Below are 27755 nucleotides of genomic sequence, written 5' to 3' on the forward strand. Positions count from 1 at the left end.
ATGGCGGCCCTCATCTCGGTGTGTGACTTCGTGCGGCAGGCGCAGGAGGACCTCAGCTCGCCCACCACCTCTGCCTTTGCCAGCCATATGGGCCGCTGCAAGGCCACTGCCAACAGCCTGGAGGAGGTGAGCAGGGGTGGGGGGCTGTGGGGGTGCACCCCGAGGGGTTGGGGGGGCCATCCCCATTGTGGTCCTGCAGGATCTGCACCCCAGGCATCACCATATCGTTTGTCACTGTGAGTGAAGAGGGCTGTGGTGAGTGAAGTGGTGCAAGTGTCTTCGGGTGTTTGCAAAACACTCAAAGCAAAGATTTGGTGAAGGCTTGTGATGGGTCTTGGTGGCCAGGTGACAGGCATCAGTTGGTGAGGACAAGAGCAAAGGGGGAGAGGTTTGTGCAGGAAAGCTGTACCTTCTACCAGGCTCACACCGCACAGTAAAGAGAGGACAGAACCCTTTGACCAGACAAGCATCAAACTAAAAGCAAAACAAAAAATTAAAGGAAGTTCTTGGGGGAGGCAGGACGGTTTCCCCACTTGTCCAGAGTTAAGCTGTGGGATACGTTGATGTGGGATGTTTGGAGGCCAAATGCATGAGTGGTTCCAAAAATTCACAGAGCCAGGGTGAGAGCTGGCTGCTAAGCGCAGCATCTGACGCAAAACTTATCTGGGGCAAACACATTTGTTTTCTGACCGATGGCAAAAGCCAGAAGACCCCGATAGGCATCATCAGCCACTGTGCGGGAGGGGAAGGGGTTGCTGCATGCTGCTGGCATGTGGGGGAGCGAGCAGCAGAGCTTGATGACCTGAGAAGACCATGAGTGAGGGCAAGATTGGCTCAGTGAAGCGTCCAGGCTTCCCATTGAGAGCATCCCACCACCCACCTAGACCTGCCTTGGGACTTGGCTGAAAACTACGCCCAGTATAGTGTAACCATCATGCTGGCCTGTTCCTGGGCATATCAAGGTCCTGGCCCCCTGTGGAAAATATGCATGAGATGTTACCGCTGTGGTGGGGCTCTCTGTATGGTGGTCCAGAGAGCTCCAAGTCTCTCAGTGCCTCCTCCTGGTAGGTCTGGTAAATGTGCTGGGAGCAAACAAACCACACCACCACCATTTTGTTGTTTCAGCACATGAGGGGATGGTGCCCAGGACTTTATCAGGGCCTGTCTGTGGGCTGAGACTGCTGCACTGCCCTGAAGTTCCCCAGCACCTGCAGGCTTGGAGCAGATGGGGAGCTGTGCTCCTGTAGGTCATTTTGTCAGTGGTGGTCACTGAGGTTTTTTTTCTTCTCAGGCCTCCGGAGGCCAGGACTTGCTCAGGAGCCTCTGGTTGTGGGGCAATTTCCTTATGTTGCTTAATTTTCAACTGTTACTTTATCACTTGCACCCCAAGCAAAGCTAAAGCTTCAGTCCTTTAAAACAGAGCTGCTACATCAGGAAGCTGTGGTTAGAGAGAAATAGTGCTGAACTTGTTCATGTATGCAGAGCTCCTGGCTTGGGACTCACATGTCAGAGTGGACATAAAACTTGGGACATGCTCCCGCAGCTGTGCGGCAGCAACCCCCAGCACAGTCTTGCTCTTGCTTGGGTGTTGGTGTCAGCAGGAGCTAGATGCCTCCCCTCTCTGCCTGTCCCAGAGGAAGGTCCTCTGCCTGCATCAGCACTGGCCTCTGCCTTGCTTCCTCCCTGAGCCCGACACACTCTTGCCGTGCAACCAGGTGAGGCTGACCGGGCTCTCGCCTGGGACTTAATTCCTTCGGACCTGTGCTCAGCTGCCATGTCTGTGCGCTTTTACTGGGAGGAAGACTCTGGTGCTGGAGAAGGGCAAGTGAGAGCCATCAGCTGGGAGCTGAAGCTGAAACTGAACTGAAAAAAGAAATTAGTTGCAATATTTTACCTGTGACTTCATGAGCTACTGGCGTGTGTTGCCAAAAGGTGAAGTGAATGCTTGGTCTCCATCCTCTTTAAACGCAGCTTGGATGTCTTTCTGGAGACCTCGGAGTCCCACACAGTACCCTGGCTCATGCAAGGTTGTCTTGTGAGTGTTAATGCCATGTCTATGCAGATGATCAGATGACATGAACTGATGGTCCCTCTCAATCTGAGTCTTTCTGCACTCTTGAAAACTAGTGAGAAGGGAGAAGTGTGCTGTGGCCCCAGCACCCTGGAAATCACAGACAGGGATGAAAACAGATCTGGAAGAGCTGGAGCCACAGTGTCCTTCTGTTCCTTGGTCTCACCTCTGAAAGGCAGAAATACCTGTGCTGGTGACTTCTGCAGTGGTTCAGCCAGTAGCTTTTATTGATGGTGTGGGGAACTTTGTACAGCAAAGATTCTTAGTGCATGCAAACGGCCGTCAGCAGGCGCATGCTTGTAACGGAGAGCAGCACCAGTGTGGGATAAAGCAGTAAACACAGCAAGAGCCCATCCTTGAGCAAGGAAAGCCCTAGCATGGTGTGTGCTGAGCCTGGCAGTGGTGTGGGCAGCAGAGGGAAGGAGTGCTGAGCTGCAGGGGGAGGACAACAGCCGGTTTTCCACCGCTGGAGACAGTTCCCCAAAGGGGAAGTCATGCAGCTTGGTTGAGTGCAGAACCAGATCTGTGCCTGCAAGGCAAATGAACGCAGGTTGAGTACAGGCAGGGAAGGGAGCTTGAGGTTTCCCGCGCCAAGCGCCAGGTATGTAATTTCCTGCCTTGTGGCCAGTGACATGCTTCACAGTCCTTGGAGGGAGTGCTGCCTCTTGCAGCTGGGCTCACTGGATGGGGGGAGCCTAGGGAAGTGGAGGTGCCTGTTGGTGATGGCCTCTGGGATGCTATGGAGCAGTTTCACCCTGGTGCTGCTCCTCTGAAACAGGGAAGCCTCCTGGCCTGAGAGCATCAGCCCAGCAGGCAGGGAATTGTCCCAAAGGTGGGGATGGGTCACTTGCGGACCGAGGTTACACCTTCAGGGAGGGGATTGTCAGGAGAAAGGAAGAGGAAGGCCATGGATGTGGGAGGTTTGAGCATCTGTGTGTAGAGAGCTGAATTTCTGGTAAAAGATAAAGTATAAACATGCCTGGCATCACAAGGGACCTGGGCAGGCTCCAGGGACATTTCAGGAAGGAGGCAGCCGTCCTGGTCAACGTGGGTCCCAGCAGCAGAGGGAAGTGAGGGGGAGAGAGGCTCTGGAGGCCACTAGGAGGTTGGAGATCAGGGTCTCAATGGCAGCAGCCTCCAAATTGCTCCCTCCCAGTGCCATGTACAAGGGCAGGCAGGGAAGGGAAGAGGTTGAGTCCGACTGTGTGGCTAAAAATCTGCTGTAGGATTGAGGGGATGCGAGACATCTGGAACTGGGAAAGCTGCCCTGGTAGAGGCTCTGCAAGGGAGACAGGCTTCACCTAAGCCAAAAGGGCTTCACCTGAAGAAGGGTGAATGGATGCCTAAGGTCAGCGAGATGAATCCCACATGCAATGGCTCAGACAACTGCAGGGAGCTGTGGCCCAGGAAGGGACTGTGGTGGCACTCACAATAACCATGTGGTTGTGAGGGGGATATGTTAGTCCTTGAAGTCCTGGATTAACCTGAAGTCATTTTCTGAACACGGAGGTATGAGTGTCTCCAACAGCTTTGCCAAAGGACAATGGTCAGATGCTTCAGGTGCCCTGTCCCACCACTGCCTTTCTGACCTTGGCTCATGGGGATCTCTTTGAACTATAATACTGGATTCCCTGGATTTGCAATGCTTGGTGTGACCATAGTCCTGCTGGTCCTAGAGGTCTGCTGTGGTTTAGCCCCAGCCGGCAACTAAGCACCACCCAGCCACTCGCTTACTCCCCCCGCAGTGGGATGAGGGAGAGAATCAGAAGAATAAAAGTGAGAAAACTCGTGGGTTGAGATAAAGACAGTTTAATAGATAAAGCAAAAGCCACACACGCAAGCAATGCAAAACAAGGAATTAATTCACTACTTCCTGTGGGCAGGCAGGTGTTCAGCCATCTCCAGGAGAGCAGGGCTCCATCACGTGTAATGGTTACTTGGGAAGACAAACGCCATCACTCCAAACATCCCCCCTTCCTTCTTCTTCCCCAGCTTTATATACTGAGCATGACGTCATGTGGTATGGAATAGCCCTTTGGTCAGTTTGGATCAACTGTCCTGGCTGTGTCCCCTCCCAGCTTCTTCTGCACCTGGCAGAGCATGGGAAGCTGAAAAGTCCTTGCCTAGTGCAGCAACAACTAAAACATCTCTGTGTTATCAACACTGTTTTCAGCACAAATACAAAACATAGCCCCATACCACCCACTATAAAGAAAATTAACTCTATCTCAGCTGAAACCAGGACAGTATCCACCCCTTATTCTATACCATTTACGTCATGCTCAGGTCTCACACTATCTATTATGTCAATTGCCCCAGGAATCCCTATCTAAGGGCTTGGCTGGAAAACCTCAGTCCCAAACTGGGCTGGACAAGAAGGTGCAGGTGCTAAGAGTTGTGGGTGGCAGCTCTTCCCTGGGGAGCAGAAAGTCTGGCAACTCCTGTTTTGGGGCATAAGTCCATAATTCAAGTTCTCAACATCCGTGCTGCACTGAACTCTGGAAACGTGCAGGCAGATACTTTTCCAGCACTATTGCTCCTTGGGTACCTAAATGTTTATGGTGATGTCCCTGCATGCCACAGTCTTGACTGTGCTGACCCATGCAGAGTCTGACTCACATCCTCCTCTACTACATGAGTTCAGCTGCATGGCTTGGCTGATGCAGTGCACAACAGAGGACAAAACTGGCGGTGGTACCACTCCCCTGGGTACCCACCCGTCCACTCAGCTGTTAAATAGCCTTAGCTGTAGCATTCAAGTCCACCCTGAGCTGTTCTTTGCATTCCCAAATTGCTGTAAAACTGTTTGCTCCCACAAATCAGTGTTTATGCATCTTAAAAGCCTGTGCCCTGTCTGTGAGCTCTGGCACTGTCAGGACAACACTCAGAGCGAAGCCCTGTCACTCCCTGCAGGGCCAGACCAATGTGGGAGCTGTCAGGGCTTACATCAGTCTGGTGAATGGGTCATACCTGAAACACTGTCCCCAGTCAGGAGTGATGTGGAGAAACCAGAGAGGGTCAGTGGATGGTAACAAAGCAGAGCTGGGCTGATTTAGCTGGGTGAAGAGGGAGTGTCTGACAGCAGCCCACAACTCATCTAAGGGCAGTTATAGGCAATGGTGTCAAGCTCTTTTGGGCGGCATCAGATGATATAACATGCAGCAATATCCACTTTGTGGCTCAGGAAGTTCAGGTTGGGTGTTAGGAAAAATTTCTTCTGCAGAGGGTGGTGCACCCCTGCAAGAGGTCACTAGAGAGGTGACCTCCATCCTTGGAGGGTTTCAAAGCCCAGCTAAGCAAAGCATAGCCAACCCGATCTGTTATTGACAATAATCCTGTTCCCAACAAGAGATTGCATGAGAGCCCTTCCAAGCAGTACTTGTATGAAATAATGTCTGTAATCCAGTCTCTCATAGAGGGTTTAGATGCCTCCAAACATTTCCCCTCAGTCTCCTCCTCTCAGCCCAGGAATGATACTGAGAGTGATGGAAATATAATTTGTAACTAACAGTCTCTTGCCACTGAAATCCACATTTTCTGTCAATGCTGTATGTTCCTTTTTCTAATATATTTTCCAATTCTCTCTTAATGCTTGACCACTTATTCCAGAAGAACATCAGGAAGGCTTGCAGATATTTAAGATATACGTTGACTACTACCACTAGATCATCACCTACCTGCTGGCAGGACAGTCCAGCTTGGGGATGCTGAGGCTTGTGCTAAGCCCTGTGGGTTACGGAAATGCGCGTATGGATGTAGTCAGTGACCATCTCCTCTGCATTTCTAGGCCTTGGATGCTGACCGAGCTGTGCTGCAGAAGATGAGGAAAGCAGCCAAGGCGGAGCACAGCTGTGGACAAGGTCAGGGCAGAACGGAGCCTCAGGACGGGGGAGACAGCAATCGATGGATGAGGGGGGTCCTCGCTGCAGGTCGGGTTGACTGCAGCAGGGAATATGGGTATCAGGGGTCCCTACAGCTGGGTGGTGGTGGTGGGGGCAGCAGGAGGCAACAGGAGCCAGCTCCAGTGCATGAGCAGAACCGGGCGTGGTGACTCCCAGGAGGGAGGCAGGGGTTGGGCGTTCATCCTGACCTTTCCCCTGCACTCGCTGGAGACCATCCGTGTTCCCCCAGACCTCATCAGCCACCTTGAAGCCCACATTGCTGCCCAGGAGAAGTTCTCAGCCAACTACCAGCTGGAGGGCGAGGAGCAGCTAGCCAGCGCCTTTAGCACCTTTGCTGCCTTCTCCCGGGAGCTGCTGACTGCTGTCAGGAGCCTGGTAGGCAGCTCCGTCCCCTGTATGTACATCAGAGTGGGGCCCCTGGCTTGCAAGGGGATGCTGGCGGGTGTCCCCAGGAAGAGCAGCAGGGACTGGGCCACAGCATGGAGGTCCAAGCTCATCCCCTTCCCCAGAAGGGGGCAGGAGGCCATGGCGTGCGGTTGCAGCGCCAGTGATGCAGCCTGCACAGCCGGGGCTGTCTGTGCAGACCTCTGAGGCTGCTCAGAAGAGGCCTCTAGAGGTCTCCTGTCCACTGTCCTCCTTGAAGCCAGGCTCTCGCCAACACCGGGTCAGGCTGGCTGTGGCTTTTTCCAGCTTGGTAATTTCCAATGATGGAACCTTTCAGCTGACTGTTTTCCAAACTAATTCCTCTGCAGGGTCACAAACAGCTCTGCTTTCTCTGCACGAGGACCTGTGCAGGGGTGCAGTGCTAGCGGTGTGATCTCTCTCTTTCCTTTCCTTTCCAGTGGCAGAGTTTGTACCACAACATTAACTTTTCCCTGGAGTCATTAATAAAGGGTGACATGAAAGAGCTCAAAGGGGTAAGCAGGGGCTGAAAGGGCTGTGCCGAGGTGGGGCTGGTGAGTGGCTGGAGACAGAGCGGGTAGCAGCTGTGGGGGTCTCATCCCCGGCTCAAGTCTTTCCCTCTGGCAGGGATATGTGTTGGAAGGGCAGGTCTGCCTGTACCTCCCGTGTGCCGGATCCTGCTCCCTTCCGAGGCTGGTGTCTCACACCGCAGGTCAAGCTAGTGGTGCCCCTTAGCTGGGACGTCTTCCTGTTTGCAGGCACCTGGCTGAATCCGGAGGAGTCTGGTGGGACTCCTATGCAGGGAAAAATCAGGTTGTTGTGCACCAAATATTGATATCTTCCCTGGCCATCAGCGCACAAACTCGTGCACAACCTCCCAGTGAGGTCCCCACCCCCGCAGACCTACCTGTGGCCCTTGCATTTACATGTGTGAGTACACGTGTGTTGGTGTAAATCTGAGCGTGCATGTGTGTATCTACCAGCTGCAGGTACCTCTCAGGGACTGCAGAGTAGCAAGTACTGAAGTGACTGTGCAATTTGATCTTCAGCACTGTAGAGATATCAGAGAGCTTCACAGTGCTCATCAGCGTAGATTTTAGGAAAAGCATCAAACTTGTATTTAATTTTTCCTTTTTTTAACACATGAGAAGGTCATCATGGTCCTTGGTAAGTCTGCACACAAGTTCCTGCCACTAAGTCCCTGTAGCTGTACTCAGGCCATCAGCTCTGTGTGATTGCCCCTGGGTGCCTCTGCCTGCATAGGGGTGCCCATGCCTGCGGGTGTTCGGGGTGAGGAGGCTAGACTGATCCTGATCGCGAGGCTGGAGCGAGGTCAGTGTTGAGGGATTGCTGATCATAGCCTGCATCTAAGGTGGTGGAGCAACTGCCAGTTGTGACCTGGCACCTTTCCTCTCTTGGTGGTTTTGGTTTTGGTTACCTTTTTAATCTTGTATGGTTCCACTCTATAGATTTTCTCCCAGCTTTTTCTCCCAGCTCTGCAGTTTCCTCAGATGCTTGATGAAGGTTTTGCAGCTGGGCTGTATCAGAACTGGGCTGGGGATTCTTGAGCAAACACCTGAACCGCTGGTAAAGTGGAGGGAAAGTTTTGGGCAGGATTGCAGAAAGAGGAGTGGGAACTGTGGCAGGGTTTGGGGACTTCCAAAGGACTAATTGCCAAATACCGAAACAAATTACAAGCATTTAGGCATCCATTTGGAAGCTTGTTGCTATACAGGAGCATGAAAGCAGAAGGAGAGAGCAAATTCTGGAACTTCTGGTGTGAAGAAAATTGATAAAAGAATATCAAACATGAAGGAAAAAAATCCACTATTTGCATTGTTAAGGATGATGTCAAGAAGATTGGGAACCAAGAAAACAGGCAGAGAGAGAGGAAAAAACCAGCTGCCTGCAAGGAGTCATGATCAAGTTGAAGGGATCCAACAGGAATCAGAGGCTGACCTGAATCAGTTTGACATTTTCATTAGAATGGAGATAAATGCAAGATCTGTCCTGACAAGGTTCTGCCCTGACGTAAATAAAGAAATTTCACCTCAGGGGACAGAGAGACATTGGGACAGGGAGCCAGAGAGGCTGTAGGATCTCCATCCTTGGGGTTTTTCAACATCTGCCTGCATAAAGCCTGATCTGAATTCAGTGCTGTCCCTGCCTTGAGCGGGAGGTTAGACTAGAGACCTCCTGAAGTCCCCTCCAACCTGATTTACTCTGTCTTTCTTTGACACAGAGGTTTGCAGAGCAGTAAGTGGTGAGAACAGGGCAGAACGTGGGTGATCTGAGTAAATGCATTTAATGGACAAATGCAGGTGAACATACCAAGATGGTAACCACTGGAGAGAAGCTAAAGTCACGCAAAGTCAAATGAGAAACAAATGATGGGTTTTTAGCAGCAAGACTAATTCACCATTAAATGAACACCCGGGGAAGAATCAGATTGTACTGATGTTGCCAGGTTTCTGATGTCTCTCTGAATGGCGTTTTGGTTAAACATGACATTCTGGCTTCAGCAGATGACAACCTGGTTGGTACTTTCTGGCTTGTGCATGTCTGAGCAATTCATTCTGCCCTTAAAATTGTGAGTCTGTGAAAGGTGTTATAGCTGAGTACTGCTAAATACATACATATGTGATGTACATATGCATGATGTATGTTTTGGAGCCTATTGTATTTACATGTGTGTGCAAGCACGTGCCCGTGAGTGAACCTGCACTGGTGAGCACACTTGTCTGCTGTGCACTGAGGAGAGGCGAGGACTCTCCTGGGGAGGGACACTCCTGTGGACAGCCATGTCCTGGGTCTGCAAGGGCCTTTATGCTAGGGTGGCCCAGTGGGAATGCAGTATGCTGAGGATGAGGAAGGCTCTGTCCTGGTTGTAGTCATTAAATGATGCCTTTGGCTCTTCCTAGGAGTTCAAGAAGCCCTTTGAGAAGGCCTGCAAAGACTATGAGAGCAAACTGTAAGTCTTCAAGTTCCCTCACTCCGAGGCCTAGACTTGGAGGCTAGTTTTTGTCTGTCTTCACCAGCAAGCAGTTGGATGGAGGCTTTCACGTGTCTCTTCTCTTTCCTTGAGTGCCAAGATCGAGAAGGAGAAGCGTGAGCTGGCCAAGCAGCACGGCATGGTGCGGAGCGAGGTGAGCGGGGGGGAGATCGCCGAGGAGATGGAGAAGGAGCGCAGGACCTTCCAGTTGAACATGTGTGAGGTAAGGACAGGGACCAGACTGTGCCATGTGGACTGGTGTTAGAGTTGCTGAATCGGCATCCAAGGGATGAATTTCCCTTCCATTGGTGCACAGCAACTGTGCCACAGCACTGGCAGAGCCTGGTCTGGAGCGGGCAGACATCAGCAGTGTCTCTCACACTGAAGTTTCTCACTTGCCCTCCAACCTGGGATTGTTTCAGAGCACCTTTTTTGTCTGAATCCACACTGATTTTTCATTCGGGGCCATCTTCTGTCCCTGGTCAGTGATTGATGCTTGTGTCCAGGGTATTGCAGGTCCCTTTCTGCCTTCCTGGGATGCTGAAGTCTCCCAGGCTCTGCCCTGGGCACCAGCAGCATCTGACAGCTCCCTCTGCTCGGCCCTTGGGGAGCAGCACCGACGTGGGCTGCAGGTCCCCAGGGACCCTTGCTCAGCAGGTCACATCCGTTGTGCTGGCGAGACACTGGGAATATTCTCTTAGTTGGAGAGCTTCCTGGGTTGTGGTAGGCTCAAGCCAACCTGGGGCAGGGGCTGATCAAGGAGTTTAGCCAAAGCTTGATTATTATATTAACCTATATTAACCTGGCAGTAGAGATAACAACTTGGGAAAAATCCCATTAAGGCTTTGGACCCAAGCTTCTTCCCCACTGCCCATGGTGGGCACTGCTGGCTCTGATGTCCCTGCTCCCTCTCAGATGGTCCCACCATAGCCCTCCCTCTGCTTGTTGGGATAAACAGCCCAGCTCCCCTGCAAACAGGATTTCCTGCTCCCACTGTCACACGTCACAAGCAAAAGCATGAATAAGAGGTTGGAAGATACCGATTTAATTCAAAATATCCAGCTCTTTGTTACCATGTTTTGGAAGCAGTTACTGTTTCTGTACTGCAACTGTTGTTCTACAGCAAATATCAGAAGCCCTTGTTCTGCGGAGCTGCATTGTCCTTAAACAGAGCCAGTAGGTCAGGTGGAGGTTTTGTTCTGTGCTGGTGTGAGTCCACACATGGCATTCAGGTTCCTGAGAGGCTATCTTCTAGGAAACACTTCTGACGAATTGAGGGTGTTTTGAATGATCCCCTCAGAATAAATACAGGGAAGTCTGAGGTTGGCCATGTTGAACATGTATTTTGGAAGGTGATTTACTATGTTGACCTGTGGGTCTTCTGGAAATGGTGGTAGGTTGCTGGTTTTACAGTAGTTGCAATGTCAAGAGAGCTGATGATGATGTAGGAGTAGTCCAGAGATGGATGGATTGAAACTCAACATGTTTCACAGCACAACACACTGTTTCATGTTGTCAGTCCACCGACTAAAACGGCCAGTGTTGGTTTTCACGGGTGAGGTTGTTGTGGTGGAGGATGGGCTAGGTGAGGTGTCAGATAAGTTTGGGCTGGAAATCTGAACCAGCCCAGGAGATCTGATTGCTTCTGAAGGTCCTCAAGGCAGGTGGAGATGCCAGCTGCGTGTAGGATACAGGCAGGCAGGCTCGCAGCACTGACGTTGTTGGTAGGGTCCAGTGGAGGTGGTGCAGTTCATAGATCAAGTCTAGTGGGTCTTGGAGGAACTTGGCTCTTGAGCGATGAGGTTTGAAGGTCTAAAGAAAGCTGGCTGTTCTTCAGTGAAGGTACCATGAATGGTGAATCTTTGAGGGTGTATTAACTGAGTGTTTGCCCTGCATAAGTAAAGCCTAGCAAGCCCAGGGTCCATGCCACCACCGTGGGTTCACCACTCTATTGGCCAGATCAAAGGACTGGGCCCTGCTTACCACCATCTTCTCACCCCATAAAAGCCACATGAGCTGCTCCCATCAGGGTGTGACTGCCAGGATGGGCCACAACACATTGGGAGGGGTGCCATCAAAAAGTGCATAAAAGGCATTTCTCTCTAAGATACAAATTCAGTCCCTGTGTCCTTTTCCCTTCAGTATCTAATAAAAGTGAATGAGATCAAAACCAAGAAAGGGATTGACCTGCTGCAAAACCACATCAAGCACTGCAGCTCACAGTTCAAGTAAGAGCGACCGGTAACCTGCCTGCACGCCCTTTCTCTCCAGAAGCACTGGTTGTAGAGGGGACCTGGGGGTGGCTTAACTTGCAGGACCTGGGTTCCTGCAGTCAGCTTGGCCTGTCCTGCAACTTGCTGAAAGTCCTCTTCTCCTGGAGGCAGTGGAGACAAGGATCTCAATGGGGTGTGTTTCCTTTCTTTAGTCTGACATTTTCATAAGCCAGTGTAAAGCAGAAATCTGGGATGCAAAGAAGACAGAGTCCTGAGCGCTCTCCCAGAATTTAACTGCCTCCAAATCTTTCTAAAATACATTTCCTAAGAAAGATTTTTTTCAGCTATGAAGTGAAAGCACTGCCTGCTGAAGGCATGATGGGCTCTGAGGCAGGAGCTCAGGGGAGCCTGGGGTCTGTAGGCTTCACAGCCAGTGCTAAGAACAGGATTTCAGGACATGTTCTTATGTTAGCCTGTCCTCTCAGTTTTTTCCAGGAATGTTTAAACACAACGGCAAAACTTAAGAAGTTTACAGAGAAGCTCATCCCAGAGCTGCAGAGTGTGAGTATTCATCCGAAGTTGGGTGCGGCGAGCAGGAGCAGGCTGGAGAGCAGGGATGTCTTCGCCAGGGCCTCCTCTTCCTCTGCAGAAGCAGAACTGAGGACTTTTGCAGCTCTTCGCATCTATTAATCATTATTTCCTGATCCTCTGATGTGCAGTGGCCCATGGAGGGGTGAAATGCAGCCATCACTGGGAGTGGGAAAATTACAGTGCCATACCCCAGGACACAGAGTAGGGTACAAAAAAGAACAAGCATAAACATGGATACCAAGGAGGCACTAACGTATTCATCTGCCAAAGCCCTAGCTACTCTGCAGACTTCCAGATTTCTCATTTGTGCTCTTAGCTTTCCATGCCTGTTGCTGCCAACTCAAGCTCTTAGTGCATTTCCTCAGGGGCTTTGTTTTGCTGTAGAGGCAGGTCATGTAAGCCTTGTGAACTTTAGCTTTTGACTTTGGGCTCTGTGAGTCATACACAGCCTGGAGGCAAAAAGGAGTTTTTCCAAGTGGCAAGGCTTTCAGAGACAGCCTAAGTACTCATGTCCCAGCTGGTATGACGTCCTCCAAGTGCAGCAGAGGGTTTATGTCGGTTTTCCAGCATTTCTAGACCTCCGTTCCAGTTTGCTTGGGCTTGGTCATCCTTCTCCATTCCTCCTTGCAAGTCAAGATTTGCAGAGGCTTGGGATATGGTCCTTACCCATACTGTGTCAGCAACACTTGTACTCATCTCCCTTGGTCCTGTAGTGCAGGTCTCCTCTGGGTATCTGTTGCTTTGTTTGAATTAATCTGCTTTAGAGGTGTTACCCTGCTTGTTCCATAATTTGTAATAATTCATATTGAAATTAATTATGTAACAAAAAGAGGGGAGGTGCCAGCCCAGAGCAGGGTAACCAAGCACATCAAGCACCATCTTATGGATCCCTCATGCAGACAAACCCCCAGGCTCTGTTTCAGGGCCACATTCCTGTGCCAAGGTCCATCAACTGTTTGATGGCTTGGAGACCTTTTAATTATTTTAATTACTGACACTACCAAGGGAAAAAAAACAACCACCACGGTGACCTTCAAGCTATTGGTTGTTTTTACACTGTGGAGAGCTGCAAACAGCTGTTTTCTCAGTAAAATGCAGGCTGCTCTCCGGTGGTCTCATGTTGCAGGGGTCCCAGCGCTGGGGACATTCCTGTTCCCTCCCCCCAATGAGGTTTCCACTGAAGTGCTTCTTGTATGTCACATACCACGGCACTGCAGGGGACAAGTGGCAACCTCCTGCTGTAGGAGTGGGGCTTGGTGCATCCCACGGACACGGGGAGGTGGTGAGGGCAGAGGATGGCGTGGGGGCACCTCTGCTGTGCACAGGAGAAAGAGTGGGATACTGCAGCTGAGGCAGGAGCCTCCTGCTGCCATGTGAGCAGCTCACTGTGCTCCGGTGCCATTCAGATGAAGATCAGGCAGGACGAGGAGAAGAAGCAGCTCTGCTCCCTTCGGGATCAGCTGAAAATGGCATTGCAGCTGGAGCAGAAAGAGGTAAAGTCTGATCCTTCTTGTGAGGGAACACGGTATGGTGCCTGTAGAGGGCAGGGCATGGCAGCTGCTTATATAGCGCCTGCCTGCCAATGCAGAAAGCCGCGGGGTTTCTGGTGAGCTCTGGGGGAGCACAGGGTCCCTGGCAGTCCCATGAGGACATGCTCTTGGTTGCCAGTGGTACTGGTGGAGTAGGACCTTGCTGCTATTTCTCTCCTTCTGCCAGGACCCTGGGAACAAGCACGTGGGGTACAACATGCACCAGCTGCAAGGGAACAAGCAGTACGGAACAGAGAAGTCAGGGACCCTCTTCAAGAAAAGCGATGGGTAAGTTGGGATCCAGCATGCCCCTTTCAATTGTGCTTTGGTGACCTGGGGCCAGAGCAGGGCTCACCCAGACGAACATCCTCTCCCTGGAATGGCTACAAGGCAGAGGAACAGGACAAGCATGCATGAAAGTGCTCAACACTGTCCAAGCCTCCAACAGCTTTCAATGCAGAGCTCTAGGCAGCTTGTTTCCATCTTTTAGCTCTGAGGCCATTCCTCTCCCGTGAAGTTGCCCAATGTCCTCTCAAGCCCTGTGAACACTGGGGACAAGGACCCCTGCACCCACCACAGGAAGCCAAAATCAGCCCCCCATCTTTCCTTCCAGCAGGCATCCCGCTGCCTTCATCCAGCATCCCAAGGTCTTGTGCTGGGAGGGATGGGGAAGTGTCGGTGCCTCTCCCCCTCTCCCAGGCACTCATTGCTTTCCAGAACCCCGTCCATTGCCTCTGCTCTGGGATTAAGAGCCCTGACCCGTCCACCCTTCTCGGGTGGGAGACGCTCAGGGAGGCACTGGGGATTTATATACGCTCCTGGTGATGTTTTCTGCTCTCTTCTCCCTTCCCTTCCTCCCCATCCCTGACCCATCCTTTGCCTTTTGGACCCATCTGCCCTCACAGTTCAGTACTGGGCTCAGCTCCCTGACTGTGAGAATTAGGGGAAGGAGCAGAAATGTGGGGTGAATTAGACACAGCGTGGGTCAGTGCTGCCTTGGAGATGGCATCATGGGCCAGAGGGGAGAGAGAGCCAGCAGCCATCTTGTGCTTCTCTCCTCGGAGCCAGACCCTGAGCTCCTGAAAGCACTCCACTGTCTTTGGAAAGAGGATCATCTCCCACCAGTGTGTGGGAGGATGCTTGCTGGCAATCTCAGGGATCCTGCACTGGGAGACTTGCACACCTGGAAAGGACTGTAAAGTGTCCTAGAAAAACCTGAAACTGGAGAGAAAATAATGAACTGGGGCTCAGGTGTCTCCTTCACTGCAGACTGAAGTTCAGTCTCTCTCCCCTTTTGCCTTCCCTTTCTTTCTCTCTTCCCTTTCTTTCTTTCTTCCCTTTCCCCTATCTCTTCCACCTTTCCCCTGTGTTATGGTCTGCCCTGAATGGCAGGCACAGGAAAGCCAGCCTGGGAGCAGTTTGGAGGTGATGGTCTTGGATGTTTTCTGAGGGCTTCTGCAAAGGGCTTCATGCTTTGCTAGCAGGTCCTGCTACCCTGATTGATGCTCTGCACCTGTATCACCTCCACAGCAGCTGTGCTGCCTGTCTGTACAAGCCTGTCTTATGCCATATGATGGGTCCTTCTCAGCCCAGAACAGACCAAGAGCAACAGACCCCATCCGTGGCAGCCCAGCCAGCATGTCTGATGAGAGCTGCAGCCCCGTGCTGTGCTTTGCATGGCTCTTGCATTTGCCAGCGCTGCACTGCATTGCACATCTGCTCCTCTGCGTGTGTGTCCTCTCAGCTCACCCTCCACTCGTTTCCAGGTTGAGAAAAGTCTGGCAGAAGAGGAAATGCACCATCAGCAATGGCTACCTGACCATCTCTCACAGCATGGTAAGAACTGCTTCTTCCACTCTGCTCCTGCCTGGGAGCTGCCTGCCCCTGCAGGGTCTGCAGAGCCTGCCACTGCCAGGCATGCCAGTGGCTTCCTGGGGCTCATCAGGGCCCTTGTGCCTGCTGCTTGCCCTACTGGGCCGCCATGGCATAGGAGGCTTTCTGTTGAGACTTAAGTCCCTGCAACCCAAGAGAGCTTTAGATAAACACAGGAGGTCCTAGAATGCCTGTGTGCATGGAGGGGCATGAGCCTGGGGACCTGGCTCCAAGCATGCGGTGGCTGCTGGGAAAGAAAAGGTCTGTGTTGCTATTTCTTGCATTGCTCCTGAGAGCAGAGCTAAAGACAAAGTGCTCGGCACAAGGCATATCCGTGGCTCTGCCTCCAGAGCCAGGTGGTGCTTGTCACCACTGGACCACTGCCCTCTGATGATTCCTCATTCTGCTTGTAGCTCAATCGCCCACCAGTCAAGCTGAATTTACTGACCTGCCAGGTGAAGCCGAACATGGATGACAAGAAATGCTTCGATCTGGTTTCCCGTGAGTGCTGGTGCCTGCCCTGCGGTTCCTCTGGGAAGGGCCCAGAGAGGCGGCAGTGCTCTGGCCTCAGAGAGCCAGCATGGGCAGGGATGAGGGGAAGCTCTGCAGCTTTGGGCCAGCTTGGGGGGATTACCCTGGGGAAATTGTGCCAGGAGGCAGCTCTGTGCAGGAGCAGTGATGCACATGCAGGGTGGGAGATAGGCAGCACTGCCGTGGGGCAGTGTGGGGTGCGTGGGAACCATACAAGTGTAGTTCCCGGGCTGCAGCTTAGCTAACACCAGCATCCCTCATTCCTGGTACAGGACCAGGTCCCTTTGCCTGGGGTGCACTGGGGAGGGGCTGAGACAGAAGTGACTGTCACCCCAGCTGCCCGGGCTGGAGATTACTCCCAGCTCTGCTGAGCCCAGCTCAGGCATGTTGTGCCCTGCTGTAAGCCTGGCAGGCGAGATGGATGAGTGGGGTGCCTAGAGGAGTCCTGCTCTGTGTATTTCAGATAACCGCACATATCGTTTCCTGGCAGAGGACGAGCAGGACTGTGTTGCGTAAGTACTGCCAGTGCCTCGCTGTGGACCAAAAAATGCTCCTCTGGCTGCCGATGAGGAGCCAGCTCTTTGCCTAATTGAGCAGCATGCCACAGCCCCTTGTTCGATGCCCTTCCCATCCTGACTGTGTCCCTGTCGCTCTGGGGGGGCTGGCTGGCCGCAAGCAGGACATGGAGATTGATGGAGGCTCCTGGCACCCAGTTTGCTGCTGGAGTCCCGTGCAGGAACTTTGTGCGTGGTGGCTGCTGTGCAGGCTGGGGCAGAACAGAATCTCCCCCGCAGCAGCGGGATGAGCCCTGCTGCCCTCCTCATCCTGCAGCCCAAGCACGGCCACACGGGACCCTGCTCCTAAGCCGCTTTCTGCCCATGCAGCTGGGTGTCCGTCCTCAGCAACAGCAAGGAGGAAGCACTGAATGTGGCCTTCAGCAAGGCACAGGGCGGAGGGGAGAGCAGCTGGGAGGAGCTGACCCGGGCCATCATTGAGGAGGTCAGAGGCATGCCGGGGAACAGGGAGTGCTGTGACTGCTCGGCCCCAGGTGAGAGCCAGCCCGTGGCTGTGGGGCTGCCTGTGCTTCCTCCCTCCTGGACAGGCAGAGCTCTGCCCTGCCCTCCATGGCATCCAGCTTCTGGAGACTCACAGGCATCTGGGGTCTTGCCCTTCCCCTCTGTCCTGCTGTAGAGCTTGTGCCCTGGGGTGGTGGGGGCTGGCGGGGAGGAGAGGCAGATGTGCATGAGCCCGACAGTCTTGTCTCTACAGATCCCAGTTGGCTCTCCATTAACTTGGGCATCCTGATCTGCATTGAGTGCTCTGGGATTCACAGGGAGATGGGTGTGCATCTCTCCCGCATCCAGTCGCTGTCTCTGGACAAGCTGGCAACTTCTGAATTGCTGGTAGGATGCTGCTGGTGTGCTCTGTCCTCAAGCCTCCCCCTGCTTCTGCTGTGGCCTTCCTGAAACTAAGTTACTTCAGTGGGTTTTTAACCTGTTAAACTGATCCATACCCACCTGTAATTCCCAGGGTTTAGTGGTTATTGTGGCAGGAATTACCTTCAAGGAGGAGAGGGGGAGAGTAATTTTGCTGTTGCTGGGTCACCTGTCTCCCTCAGTCCCCTTTCCCCTTCTGTGTCCCCTGGTGCAGGGGAGCTGTGGGGCAAGGCCAAGCTTGAACTGGGGTAGAGCAGAGTGTGGCACAGGCAGGGGGTTGGAGAACTTGCATGGGGCTGTTTTAGGGCCATGGTGCTCCAGGTGCTCATGGGTTTGGTAGGGCTGTGATGGGAGCTGCTGGCAGCTGGTGGGCATCAGGACAGGGGATGGGAGTGTTTGGCAGGGATCATTGTTTGCCCAGATCCGAGACCAGAGGTTGGCTCTGGGGTTGGTTGCACTGCTGGAGTTGGGAGATCTCAGCAGCAGGAGTAAGGGCAGAGTCTCTGGCCATTGGGCACACACATCCTGGCATGCCTTGACATCCCCTTGATACCTGGTCAGGATCTCAGCCTGGAGCTCCCTCTCCTGCTGCCACGCATGTCCCATGTCACCTCTAGCTTGGCTGTTTTGCAGCTGGCGAGGAATATCAGCAACTCTGGCTTCAACAACATCATGGAAGTGAATCTCCCCAGCTTTTCCCTGAAGCCCACAGTGCACAGTGACATGTGAGTTGCTTTGCAAGAGCTATTTTTTGTGGGAGGTTAGATACCAGGGCCCTCACCCATGGGCACATGTTGTGCGGTCCTGTGTGCTCCCTGCAGTGACCAGGCACCTGGCACTGCCCGATCTCCTCCTCAGACCATAACTTCTCTTTAGAAGCAATTTAATCAAGTCCAGCAGGAAAGGTTTGATAAAAGAGAGGAGTGAGGAAGAGCCAGCAGGACAGCTCAAGGATTGGCCTTGAGGTCAGGACAGGGATTGGGGAATCAGTGCTGGAAAGGGAAAGGCAAGAAGAGAAATAAGCGGAGCTGCCAAGCAGGACGGCCCTGACTGCACATCGGCAGGGCAGGGAAGGGCGGGACGGTGGAGTGGGATGGGGGACAGGGACTTGGGCGGTGCAGAGCAGTTCACTGTGTCCAGTGACTGGGGCTCAGGGTCAGTGGATCAGCATAGGCATTGAGCAAGGATCTGCTAAGGATGTGGGAACCCCTGTCCATCCTGGAGCGCCCCAGCCTCTAGGCTCTGCAGAGGATGGGGGAGAGCTGGGGTAGCATGGCTGGTACCAGCACTAGCTGGGGGCTTCTCTGAGGCTTAGTGCCATAAACCTGGGGTGCAGCGGAGCTCTTGGGGGAAACATATAGCTGGGGAGCTTATTGTTGGGGGCCGAGGGGACTTTCAGGAGATTGGAAAGCAGGCAGACCAGGCATGATCAGGTTCCATTAAAAGGCGTGTAAGTCCTGACTAGGGCACTGATTAGACAGCATGGACCTACCTTGCAGTGAATAAGTGGATAAGAAGCTGCACTTGGCAGGGAGAGAGCTGCAAGAGCAGGAAAATACAACTGGAACAGCATGGTCAAGGTTGCCAGATCCACCCTTTCACTTGGATGCTGGGGAAACAGAAACTGTGTGAAATTAATAATTCAGCTCTTCCTCAATGGCCTTTTGTGTTTGGAACACTCCTTTGCCCCCAGGGCACCTGCGGCCATCCCAGATCCCCTGGCCGGTCACCACTTCTGCTGTTCTTGACCTCTCCAGGGGGAGACCCCCAGCTCACTCAGCCAGTCCTTGTCTGGAAGCTGTTCCTGACTTGTGGATACTCTCAGACAGTTCATACCACATGGTGTTTCCCAGTCCTTGAGACTTCTGCTCCTTCCCCTAATTCTCATAGTCAGGGAGCTGAGCCCAGTACTGAACTGTGAGGGCAGATGGGTCCAAAAGGCAAAAGATGAGTCAGGGATGGGGAGGAAGGGAAAGGAGAAGAGAGCAGAAAACATCACCAGGAGCGTATATAAATCCCCAGTGCCTCCCTGAGCGTCTCCCACCCGAGAAGGGTGGACGGGTCAGGGCTCTTAATCCCAGAGCAGAGGCAATGGACGGGGTTCTGGAAAGCAATGAGTGCCTGGGAGAGGGGGAGAGGCACCGACACTTCCCCATCCCTCCCAGCACAAGACCTTGGGATGCTGGATGAAGGCAGCGGGATGCCTGCTGGAAGGAAAGATGGGGGGCTGGTTCTGGCTTCCCATGGTGGGTGCGGGGGTCCTCACCCCTGGCCATGGCAGTGCTCATGCTTTAAATGCATGAAAGTCAAGTTCTCATTTAATTGTGTAACTGCAGGAGAGGAAGCTTTAAGAAAACCACAGTCTAAGCTTTAAGAAAACCACAGTGTAACAGTAAGAGTTGTTATGAATGTTGCTGCAGAGGATTTTGGGGAATGGGACAGAGAGAGGAAAGGTGCTAAACTGGCTGGCAGGTCTGAAGGAGAGAAAGGGGAGGTGGCTGGGGCTGTGGGAGAGGAGGGGGGTGGCCCCAGGATGCTCACTGGGTCGCTCTGTGGCCTCTAACTCTCATTTGGCTGGTCTCTGCCAGGGCCTTTCGGAAAAATTTCATAATTTCTAAGTATGTTGAGAAGAAATATGCCAAGAGGAGCCCTGCTGCTCAGTGCTCTGGCCTCCCAGAAGCCGTCAAGGACAAGGACATATTTTCTTTGCTCCAAGCGTATGCGGAGAACATGGATTTGAGCGAGCCTGTGCTGGCACCTCTGCAGGTATGGCAACCCGTCCTGTGGGCCCATATGGCAATCAATCAGCTTTGCTGTCAGGTCTCCAGCCTGTCCATAAGGGTCCCTGTGCCTGGGAAGGGACAGAGTTTTCTGATGAAAGCAGTGCTTTCTGTGACCTGGGAGCAACAGGCAGACTCAAGCAGGGTGAGGAACATCATGGCAGAGGGAGGTTTTCTGGCTGCGACCCCACAGCTCTCCTCGTGCTGTGTGTGTTGGGGCCAGAAGTCATAACCACAAGCCTAAGGCTTTCCAAAGACCAATTTGTAACTAAGATTTACTTGTAAACTTCTGAGCAGATTTCCTCAGGACATCCAAGTCTCACTGTAGGCTGAAAAATCAGGGCAGCATTTTTTCCTGCAAAACTGCAGTGTGGGTCCTTGCTCTAAGTGCAAGAAGAGAATGCAGCCCTAACCCTTGGAGCTGTGGGCATGCTGCCGTGCCCAGCCCCTTTGCTGGCAAGGACGCCGGTGGGTGTCCTCCAGAGTAAAAGTGAAGGAGCAAAATGCTGCAGCGAGCAAGAAGCACCATCAGTATGAGATGTCTTAGGACAAACTGGCAAATGAGAAGCAGCTCTGCAGGGAGCAGCCATTGCACACCCTGGGGCTCCGGTGAGATCGTGGACTCGGCAAAGTTCAGCTGCTGGCCTGGGGAGAAAAGTCACCTTTGGTTGCCTCAGTTTCTAAATGTGAAAAGGGGATGATTGATTCTTCTTCATGAAGCAATAAGCCATGGCTCTACGCATGTTAACTAGGTTCTCACCAGCCTTAGTGGCCATGACTCTGAAGAGACAGTCAAACCTGTTCATCTCTCAGGGATTTTAAATGTGTAAGGACAGTCCCTAAAGGCCAGTGCTCCTAGCTGTGGTGGTGGTGCAGGCAGACACAGTCTCATCCTTGCTGCGTTTTTCTTGGTTACAGGAACCTGGGGAGACCATTCTCCACCTGGCAGTGCTGTTGTCTGATCGAACCTCTTTGCATATTGTCGATTTTCTTGTCCAGAACAGGTAAGCTCATGACACTCAGTCAGCTTGTCATGGCTAAGCCATGCTAGTGAAAGGTGCAAGACTGATGATCTCCAAAATGCTCCCAAAAAAAGAGAAAAATCACCAGGGCAGGCCTCCCAGCAAACATACCTTGGGCTGGGCTCAGGGTTACTATCCCTAGATCAGAGGGACCTTGGGTTTCCTTGTCTCCTCTGGGTTGAGGTATGACAGTGGTGGTGACCACCTCTTCTTCGGGCGAGGTGGGAAGAAGGACACGTGTGCCAGCACCTGCCAGTGTTTGCTGTGGCTGGGGCCGGCGGCTCTTCCCGGCGCTGCTGACATTATCCACCCTCTGCTGCAGCGGGAGCCTGGCAAAGCAGACGGCGGCGGGGAACACGCCACTTCACTACTGCTGCTCTCACAACAAACCTGAGTGTGTCAAACTGCTGCTGAAGGCCAAAGCCAACATCGCCATCAGTGAGTGGCTGTGGAACCCCCCAACCTGTGCATATACAGGGTGTCTTCTCAGCTCTTCTCTGGAAATACCTCCTTAGCCTTGCTAAAGTGCTCAGCAGTGCTTGTCTGCGGCTGGGGAGAGGCGGGTTGATGACAGTGTTGTGTGGGAACCCTGCCTGCAGGGTAACAGCCTCAGCCCCAGGCTCTTCTCTGCATGTCCAGCAAGGTGCCCTGTTCTGACACTGCTCTTGGTTGGCTCGCCAAGCTCAGCAGCGTTCACAAGCTGGTTTGGGGTGCACGTGGCCCGCCATGAGTGGGGTGACCACATCGCACAGGTTCCTGCTCTTGTCAGCCTGGGACAGAAGTGGTGGCTTTGCTCTCCAGCTCAGAGCAGGGGGTGCTCCTCTCTGCTCCCCAGGGAGGAACCAGCTTGGTCTGGGGTGCTCCTGACTCCAGGGAGCTCATGCCTCTGCCGTGCTTCACTTGTCCCCCTTCCAGGTGGGCAGCCACAGGCCTGCTTGTGACTGGCAGCTCCATGGTGGGCCTGCGCTGGGGTGGGTTCACCGAGCTGGCAGAGCCCAGCAAGGCAAACACTACCTGAGCTGCTCTTCCACGCAAAGCACATGCACAGCAGGAGCCAAAACAGGCACTTAACTCATTTTCAAAGCCAACTTCAGCCATCTTCAATGCTGGAGAGCAGGTGGAAGAGCTGCTAAAGCACTGGTTCAGAGACAGTGTGTGCTGGTGCTCTGGAGCCCAGGTCACAAGTGCAACCATTTATACTGTCTGTGAATCTCCTCTTTACAACACAGAAGTGAGCTTTAAAACTAGGATCCTGGGTGAAATGGGAGGGCACAAATGTTTCCACCATCAGGTATCAGCCGAACGTTGCTAGGTAGGTGCGTTGAGCTTGCCTCCCGTGATGCTTCTGAGATGCTCCCGTTTCCCGCTCCAGGCAGCGTGGTGGCAGCGCCTTGGAGGGCAGAGAGACCGTGGCAGGGTGGCAGGAGCTGGGTGCATGTCCCCCAGCCGCACAGTGATTTGGCAGCCAAATTTCTCACTGCCTTGGCCATGCCTGATCTGTCTTTGCTGACTGCCACTGGCACCCCAAGCATCTTGAGGCCACAGTGCAGACCCTGCTGCTGGTCTGGGGATGCTCTGCGGTCTCTCAGGGTGCAGACCGCTTGCTGTTCCCTTCTCCCACCCTCCCCCTTCCCCAGAGTCCCCCCAGCCAACCCTCCCCAGCCAGACTTGTGCTGCAGCTCTGCAAGGAGGGATTTTGCAGAAATAATAACATTGCAGCGTTACAGCAACACCATCACAGGTCCCACCCTCAGACCTCCCAGGAGTGGAAGGGGTTTTAGTTTAAAGTGAAACTGAGGTAAAACTGTTGTCATTTGTTTACACTTGCACTTACACCCCTGCTTGCAAGCACTGGGACCTGGGTGTCCAGGTGGTCTGTGTGTCTACCAGGCATCAGGACACACGTATCAAGTCTGCCCAAAGCTCCCTGCGGTGACACAGAGGACAAGGGGTGCCAGCTACAGAGTCCTCCTCTGGTTTTGTAGCCTTTAGGCTCTGGCAGTGACCGAGCTCTTCTGCCCCTCTATCCTGTCCCATCTCTGTGAGTCATCAGGATTTACTTGTGCTCCTTTCTCTCCGTATCTGGGTGTCTCAGCTCCTGCCCTCTTCTTCATCTTCCCACCACCATCCCTTAATAGCCTGAGACTTTGTTTTGGTCTGAGGTTAGGTCGTCCCTTTTAGGCTTATTTGCCCCGAGGTGCCCCGAAGGCAGCACTGCTCTTCAATTTGCTGAATGGTCTTCAATTGGGCATGCTCTTCAATTTGGGCATGCTCGGGGTGTTCAATGTTGACATTTCCCCCAACAGCTAACAAAGCAGGAGAGACAGCCCTGGACATTGCCAGGAGGATGAGACATCCCCTATGTGAAGAGCTGGTAAGACCCCATGTCTCATCACCCCTCTGGTTTTGGGACACATTCCAGTGGCAGAGAGCAGTGGGGGACCCCCACCCATGTGGACATTGTCCTGCAGGACCACCCACGCCCCTCAGCATCTCCAGTGCGGGATGCAGAGGAGGGTGTGGAGGGGTCCAGCGGATGCTGGCCCTACTGGCATGGTGTCCCTCAGGGCAGAGTGGTTTGGGACAGGCCAGGCAGGGGTCACACCGTGCCTGGGCAGGGGGACCTGGAGCTGTTGTGAGGCTGTGTGGGGTGAGTGCCTCTCCTCAGTGAGTCCAAGTCTTGCTTCTACCACGTCCCAATTTGTGTGTTTGGAGACCTTCGCAAAACTCCCTTGCTGCTGGGAAGCACTTCTTGCAGCTTGCAGATGTTGCCCTGATGGGCAGGTGGCCAGAGACGGGGCCAGCAGCTGCCTGTGGGGCTGGTGGGGAAGGACAGGGCTGGTGGGTCCTCAGGGAGCTCCTCTGTGCCCCAGCTGCTGCAGGCCCAGAGCAATCAGTTCAACCCCAATGTCCACGTGGAATATGAGTGGTGGCTGGGCCAAGATGACATGTATGAGAGTGACGAAGACCTGGATGAGAAGGTGAGGTCCTGACAGGCTCTGGCTTGGGGCCACACATGCCGCTGCTGCCCCCAGTCCCACTGCGCTGGAGCGGGTGCTCCTGTACCTGCCCAGTCATACCCACTCCGTCTAACCTGCAAATATCCCTTTCCAGCTAGGTCCTGTGAAGAGGGGGTCTTCCCGTCCCCAGAGCTACTACCACCCCCCTGCCGCTGCCCCCATGCTGGAGGCAGCAGGGGCAGTGCCCTGGGGGGGGTGGCCAGACACCTGCCCCCCACCAGCTGCCCACCTCCACAGCCTGGACATGCCGCCAGCCCCCTCCTGTGCGCCTCCATTCCCACCCCAGCAGGCAAAGCCAGGTGAGAGCCTGTGGCGGGGTCCTGCAGGGGCTAGCAGGGTGAGCTGCTGCTGCTGCAGCCTGGCTCCATCAGCAGAGGGTGGTCTGGGAGGGAGCTGGGCCCCTGACGGGGTGTGAGGAGTTGTCTGGTGCCCTAGGGCACCCTTCTGTCCTCTGCTCCTTGAGGGACCAAGGCTGGCTTGTGCTGGCTGGTCTGTCCTAGCACTGATCCCTGCTTTGAAGAGCAGTGCAGTGTATGCTCGCCCTTGGAGCCCCTATGCTGGTGCCATTAAGATGCGCTGTCCCCTCCCAAATGCTGCTACTGTTGGGAGAGGCAGAGGAGCACATCTTTAGAGACAAGGCTGGGAAGACAAAGCTGCTAACAGCAGTATCGCAGTTCTGCTCCTTAGCAGAACTTCCTACCCGCTGTCCTTGCCCAGCCTTCCCACGGCATGTCCCACCTCCAAGAGCTGCCCTGCTTTCTGGGAGACTCACCAAGTCCTGCCTGACTTCTCCTCTGCCGGTCCCAGCTCTGCTTCCAACCTGATGCATTTCTCAAGTCAGACCTACAAGCAGAGAAAAGAAAATTCCCTGCCCACGTATTTGTGCCCACTCTCCCCTGGAGCTTCGTCCCAGGAGCCCTACTCTGTGCCAGCTTGCTGCTGACCCCTGCTCTGTTCTTGCTCTGTGTTTAGCTCCCCAGGGGGCATATCCACCCTTTCTTACCAGCTCATCCGTCTTTGCTGAGGACACAAGAAGCAGGAAGAGCCCACCCCTGCCTCTGAGCATCAAGCACAAGCGCACATCCTCGGAACCGGCACCTTGGGTACCACTCAGCCCTGGGCAGCCCAGCCCGATCAGCCTGGCTTCAGGTAATGAAAGGACAGGCTCAGGAGGGGCAAGGACCCACACCACTCTAGTGGGAAGGACCTGCTGGAGGTTTGCAGCCCAGCACCTGCACTAGGTCAGGTTGGCTGTGGCTTTGTCAGGCTAAGCCTCATTCATGGATCAGGCCTGTGAGGCCTCTTGCTTGGGCACAGGGCTGGGAGAACTGTGGGAGCTGCGGCGCTGGATGGCATGGCCGCAGCTGAGCACGAGGGGGGCTCCCCGCACCCTGGCTGTTAGACACTGGTGCCTCCAGGGCAGGGTTATTCTGGGGTTTGCTGGGCTGTTGGAGATGCTGAATTTGGGGAGGGGAATGACCCTGTCCCCATCTTTCAGGCAGTGGATTTGTTTCCATGGGTGGCAGAAAGATGCCCCCCTCTCCGCACCCAGGCAGGGTGGCAGGCTGGGGGCTGAGGCAGTGGCTTGCAAAACACAACTCTTTGACAAAGGGGTGAGCGCTACCAGGAGCAGCCCTGGGTGCTCTGGGATGGAGGTCTGGCCAGCTGGAGCCTTCCAGGTGCCTCTAGGAAACAGCCTCATCCCAGCAGAGCTCAGGAGCATGGAGGGATGGAGGGTGCCAAGCGCACGACCCATGGCAGCTGCATCCTTCCCCTGGTGCTCTTCGGGCACCTTGGAGCTGCACAGCCCATCTCCCACCTCCTGGTAACATGCTTCTACCCCAGCCTCCACTCTTATGTCCTTCTGCTTCCTGGCCATGTCCCCTTCCCCTGCTTCCCCTCTCCACGCTGTTCCCAGTCCCTCCCCTTTCCAGCTCCCAGACTGATGGGGTGCTTGTTGCCCATGCTGTGGAGGAGGGCAACTCTGTGGAGGAGGACCACGCTGCACTGTGTTGCCTGACAGTGGTGGTTGCTGTTGTCCACTCATTATGAAAGGTGGGAGGAGATGACCAGCCTGATTGTGTCATAGGTGCCCTGAAAGCCACGGACGCCCTCTGCACACCTGGCCCCAGCAAAGTGGGACAGCCTGGCCCACACCGATCCCTCCAGGAGCCAGATCCATGTTCTGGCCGTGCCTGGGATGTCCCACCTCTTCTTCCTCGGAGGAGCAGTTTGGTAGGTGGCCAGTGGCCCATATCAGCTCAGCTCAGCTCCTACATCTGCCCATATTTATCACTTTTGGTTTTGAACTGAGCTGGAGTCGGCCCCAGGAACTTCTTCCAGAACTTCTGCTGTGAATCCCTGGCATTGACATCTCCCTGCTGGTGCTGGGAAGGCTACCAAAACCCCCATAAGGCTCCACTGCCTTTTGAGGGAAGCCTTGTTTATGATTTTGGGTTGTTGACAGTTCAGGGTGCAGTTTTGGACACTGACAAGGCTGCAGTGTCCACACTGGCCCTGCCTCTCTGTGCTCCAGGGGACATCCTTCTTCCCGAAGACACTGTGCAGAAGCAGAGCCCTTTCGTTAGGGGGACCTCACTTGGGTTGCTTGATCTTGGGGTTGTGCTGAGCAGCACTGCTGACTCCTTGCACAGAGCTGTCCTGAGAGAACCGGGACCCCAGACAGAGCAACTGCACATGCTGCAGTCCTGGGGCAGAGGAGCAGGTGCCTCTGGAAGGATACTCCAGGAGAAGGAGGTGTCTTCTGGATCCCTGTCCCACCCAAACTCCCAGCAGGTGACCTGCCACCTCTGCCCTCCCTCTGCACAGGAAACCTCCCAGTCTCTCATCTTTGCTGCTCACATCTTTGCCAGGAGCTTTGGGATCAAGACAGTAAAGCTGTTTTAGTTTGTGTCTGATGAAGCTGAGGAGGCCTGATGATGCTCTCTCCTGCTTGCAGAACAGACTGCTGCTCCGCAGGGTCCGCGCTCTCTATGACTGCAATGCTGACCGGGAAGACGAGTTGACTTTCCGCACAGGCGAGATCATTGTGGTGTCTGAAAAGGAGGACAGCAACTGGTGGGTGAGTGAACCTGCATATGCTGACCGGTGCTGGGATGCACGTGATCCCCCTCCATCCATCTCTTGCCTCCGTCCCATGACTGTCACACCCGTCGTCATCTCCTGCTCTGCATCTGTCTCTCCATCTTCCATCTTTTCCTTGGCAACCAAAGGCAACTGTTATATGGCCAGTTCCTCATCCCCCTGAACACCCCTGTGTCATGCTCACCACTCCTTTTCCTTCCTTTCTCCCCACAGAAAGGGTGGATTGAAGGACAGCCTCACAGGCAAGGTGTCTTCCCTGCTTCGTTCGTTCATGTGCTCAATGAGTAGG

The 27755-nt window shown here is 53.9% G+C and overlaps 1 protein-coding gene across 1 annotated transcript; it reads left to right on the forward strand.

Moving 5' to 3' along the window:
• LOC140659402 (arf-GAP with SH3 domain, ANK repeat and PH domain-containing protein 1-like) lies at positions 1–27754 on the forward strand. Its single transcript, XM_072879038.1, has 26 exons — positions 1–126; positions 5859–5931; positions 6203–6348; positions 6816–6890; positions 9297–9346; positions 9461–9590; positions 11510–11595; positions 12066–12141; positions 13578–13664; positions 13888–13988; positions 15467–15536; positions 15986–16073; positions 16567–16615; positions 16988–17151; positions 17373–17506; positions 18173–18264; positions 20128–20305; positions 21238–21323; positions 21664–21779; positions 23648–23715; positions 24215–24322; positions 24456–24660; positions 25334–25510; positions 26451–26596; positions 27321–27443; positions 27680–27754. Exons 1-26 carry the CDS (start codon positions 1–3, stop codon positions 27752–27754), a joined length of 2829 nt encoding a protein of 942 aa, XP_072735139.1.
• Position 27755: the final 1 nt, after the last annotated feature.

The sequence above is a fragment of the Ciconia boyciana genome, chromosome 14 (assembly GCF_034638445.1).
Source record: "Ciconia boyciana chromosome 14, ASM3463844v1, whole genome shotgun sequence".
NCBI lineage: Eukaryota > Metazoa > Chordata > Aves > Ciconiiformes > Ciconiidae > Ciconia > Ciconia boyciana.

What these genes read in the sequence shown, in the direction of transcription:
- LOC140659402 (XM_072879038.1), top strand. Translation starts at nt 1, where the DNA reads ATGGCGGCCCTCATCTCGGTGTGTGACTTCGTGCGGCAGGCGCAGGAG. An exon ending in TCATCCCAGAGCTGCAGAGT is followed by an intron (nt 12,142 to 13,577) that starts GTGAGTATTCAT and finishes GGTGCCATTCAG; the next exon opens with ATGAAGATCAGGCAGGACGA. An exon ending in TTCCTCGGAGGAGCAGTTTG is followed by an intron (nt 26,597 to 27,320) that starts GTAGGTGGCCAG and finishes TCCTGCTTGCAG; the next exon opens with AACAGACTGCTGCTCCGCAG.